The sequence below is a fragment of the Pelophylax lessonae genome (genome assembly GCF_965119305.1).
Source record: "Pelophylax lessonae genome assembly, chromosome: 4".
Classification (NCBI taxonomy): Eukaryota; Metazoa; Chordata; class Amphibia; order Anura; family Ranidae; genus Pelophylax; species Pelophylax lessonae.
This window is the reverse complement of record NC_138771.1, coordinates 510017867-510021870: the sequence shown is the minus strand read 5'-3', so window position 1 is coordinate 510021870 and position 4004 is coordinate 510017867. Positions and strand designations below refer to the sequence as shown.

Below are 4004 nucleotides of genomic sequence, written 5' to 3'. Positions count from 1 at the left end.
TCCAAACCAGTTTGCTTAATCCAAGCCCCCTGGCCATGCCCCCAGCAATCAAGGCTCTCTTTCCCTAAAGGGATCAAGAGGCCTTCATGATTACTGAGGTGCATAGGTCAGTAACCATGTTAGCTTGATAACCAATTCCGCTTGCCCCCTCCCCATAAAAACTACTCATACAACGATTGAGTTGGAAAGGGCAAGGCCACAGCTTTATTTATTTTCCAATTCCAAACAAGTAAGCTTTTAGACCAGTGCCAGTCACAGTTGTACTGCGAGCACTCTTAGTCATCAACAACTTAAATACAAAAGGGGGTGAAAAAGGGGGGGAGGAAGGGGTCTGTCGTTACCATCAGTGCAGGGACAGACAGCGTAACCCCCAAATTACAAACCAGGGCATAACCCATTGCCATAACTGTAACTGCTGGCAAGGTCAAAACCGCCACCCGCACGTCAGGATTTAACTGGCGTGCGCCCCACTGAAGCCAGCGCCTGTTCAACACCCCGCTGAAGGCCAAGGTTGAAAATGTCCAGGCCAATGGTGTTAAGGTGAACCCCATCAGGCCGCAACAGATCCGCATTGTCACCTTCCAAGTCCCTGTGGCGGATCACGACACCTAGCAAATGCCGCACAAACTTCGACACCTGGGCATTGATCTTCCGCCGGGAGCCTTCCAGGCATGGCCCCGGGATGTCACGTGCCCAAAGTAGGCGAGGCACTATCTCAGACCAAACTAGAACCAATCCAGTGAAGGCAGCGTAACAATGACCAATGTCCTGTTTTATGGCCGAGATAAGGTCAACAGACCGGGTGTAGCCGATATCGTTCCCCCCGGCATGCAGGATCAAAATAATGGGGCCGGAAACATGCGAACGGAGTTCAAGGCACTTTTGGAGAACTTGGGACCACCGCAGTCCACGCAAACCGCGCCAGCGAACTCTGGCAACCGAGTCGTCGAAGCCCAGATTCGTCCCATCACCTCGAACGCCGGATCGGCGGTGTGCCCAGTAAATGAAGGAATCCCCGATGATCCAAACTAAGGCAGGGTGGAGGTCTGAAAATTAAAACAAAAGATGTGGACGAACGTATAAGGAAAAACGGGAAGATTCCCACCTGCCCAAGCGCCTGAGCTCTGCATCAGAAAATCCCATGCCAGAAGCCGCGGTAGCAGCACCAATACGAAACGAGTGCGTCGAAAAATCCGCGGCAGGTAAACCCAACTTGGTCAGGCAAAGCCTGAAAGCCCTCAAAAATTGAAACCTGCTGAGGGAAGACGAATCCGCGTGTACAGAAAATTGGGGGCCGAGGGGCGAATGGACCTAAAGTGAAACGACAACGAGACCGGGCAAAAGGGGCCTCGACAGGAATGCAGAACAATGCGTCTGCCCCTGCCAAGGCTATCCGATTTAGAGGTGCGAAGAAAAACGACAACGCAATGGTCAGAAAAAGACACATCGTCCGCCCAAATGCCGCCGAGGGCAGTTCTGGACTTGGCAACCAGTTCCCCGATGCGAAAAGCGCGAAAAAGGCCCAAGAAAAAGCGACCTTAAACAAGAGGGTCTCGAAGGGGGATGAGCACACGGATGGCAATAGGGAAAATATATTGGACAAAATGGGAAGGGAAACCGGGCGTCGGGAATCAGGGAACCGTGTTACTCGGCGCCAGCCGTACAAAATCCGCCCCCCCGGAAATTCCTTGGTGACGTCTTCCCAGCCGAGAAGGTGAAACCAAAAGGACAAGGCAGACATGGCAGCGGAGACAGTGGAACCCGAGGAGCCCTTTTGGAGTAAATGTATAAGATAGGAAAATAACGAAAGGCGTCTGTCATGGTGTGAACAAAATGAAAACTCACCGCGGGAAACGGACACCCACTCGTCCCAGACTCGAAGATACGACGCCCACGTGCGAGGAGAAAGCAAAGCCCGAAAAAGGTCTAACAGACGTCGGAAACGAGGGTCCACAAGAAGGGGGGGCAGGGCAGGCCCACCCGTGCCGCAGATGGAGCCAGGGAGCGGAAGCGGTCGAGCTGTGAACGAGAGAGTGCATCAGCAATTTCGTTTGAGACACCGGGAACATGCTTAGCTCTAAAATAAATATTAAACTGCAAACATTTGAGAAAGAGAAAACGCAGTAACGAGATGACGGGAGGGGATCTAGCAGACTGGCGGTTAACAACCTGAACTACACTCATGTTATCTGACCAAAAACGACCTGTCGATTACGCAACCTCTCTCCCCACAGTTCAATGGCAACAACAATCGGAAAAAGCTCCAACAATGTGAGGTTGCGTAACAGATCCATGTGGGCCCATGAGGCCGGCCAACGTTCAGCAGACCATTCTCCTTGGAAAAAGGCCCCGAAGCCACAGGAGCCTGCCGCGTCCATGTACAACTCCAGCTGCGAGTTCGGGACCTCCTCCATCAACCAACAGGAGTGACCGTTGTAATTCTGGAGAAAGGAGAGCCAAATCCCTAAGTCATCCCGCATAGGCTTGGTAATGCGGACATAGTGGTGAGGTGCGGACACGCCCTTCATGGCCCACGACAGGCGTCTGCAAAAAGCCCTCCCCATGGGCAAAACCCTGCAGGCGAAGACCAGATGACCCAACAGGGACTGTAACTGCTTCAACTGGAGCTTTTTGGCGCCTTTCGCCAAACGGATAAGGGAAAGAAGTCTGTCCAATTTGTCGCCCGGCAGGCGAAAAACCATGGCCACCGTGTCAATTTCGATGCCCAGGAAGGACAATACCGTCACCGGGCCCTCAGTTTTGTCAGCCGAGAGCGGGATGGAAAACCGCTCGCACGTAGACTGGAAAACAGAAAGGAGTGACTGGCACTGCCCATCGCCGGCCGGGCCAACGAAAAGGAAGTCATCTAGGTAATGAAGCAGGGAATGCGAACCAGCTGACTGGGAAACCACCCATTCGAGAAAGCTACTAAATAACTCGAAGTAGTAACAAGAGATCGCACACCCCATGGGGAGGCACATGTCAAAAAAGTAACTACCCCGAAAGAAGCAGCCCAGCAGGTGGAAGCATTCCGGATGGACGGGTAGAAGGCGGAAGGCGGACTCAATGTCCGCCTTAGCCAGTAACGCCGCTTGGCCAGCAGCTCGAACCAACCCAAGGGCTTTGTCAAAAGAGGCGTATTGGACCCTGGATTCCTCCTTATCAATACCGTCGTTGACAGAAGAGCCGGAAGGATGGGAAAGGTGGTGGATAAGGCGGAATTTGCCCACCTCCCTCTTGGGAACCACGCCCAGAGGTGAAACCAGTAGGGTGTGAAAAGGGGGCAAATCAAACGGACCCGCCATGCGCCCCAAATCCAGTTCCTTCCATAGCTTCTCGGCCAGTGCAGACTCAAACTGCAACGCCGACTTGAGGTTCGCAGCCATAGTAGGCTCGTCTGAATGAGTAAAAGGAATCCAAAAGCCAATATCCAGCCCGTCACGCAATATCAAAGCCTCTCTACGCCGGGGGTAATGGTCTAGCCAGGGAAGCATCCTTAAGACTTTCACCGGGGTCCTCTGACCTAGAAAGGTCAGGTTTTGCCCCGGGTTTGGCAAGCGGGGGCTTGTGCTTCCGAAAGCACCGGATGGCGGGGTGAGCACCCCCGCATACCGAGCATTCGTGTTTAAAACGGCACGCGGTGTACCACTTGCAGTGGCTTTCGTTGAAAAGCCAGCAGATTCCTTTCTTGGGGGCAGCCGACACTCCGTGAGAAGCGCCGGCCGGGGATTGAAAGGACGACGGTCTGTGAGGGCACATGAGCAATAACCACAGACTGCCATCCTGGCAATCAAAACGAAATTCTTTCCGGCGCCGCCATCTTTTGCCGGAACTGGGTATCATAGTGGAACCAGCACTGTCCCCCATAGACCTTGTAGGCACCCCAAATGAGATCCAGGTAACAGAAGAGGGAAGGGCCTAACTCTGGAAAACGCTCACAAAGCACCCCGGCATAAGCACAGAAACCCTGCAGCCAGTTCCCGAAAGTGCGAGGAAGCTGTTTG

General features: G+C 53.4%; 1 protein-coding gene across 1 annotated transcript; it reads right to left on the bottom strand.

The window, feature by feature from the left end:
* Window positions 1-2180: 2180 nt before the first annotated feature.
* LOC309552738 (uncharacterized protein) lies at window positions 2181-3782 on the bottom strand (the record flags this gene model as incomplete). The annotated part of the gene is made up of 1 exon (XM_082253658.1): window positions 2181-3782. The coding sequence occupies one exon, from the start codon at window positions 3780-3782 to the stop codon at window positions 2181-2183; it is 1602 nt and encodes a 533-aa protein (XP_082109784.1).
* Between the last annotated feature and the right edge of the window lie 222 nt (window positions 3783-4004).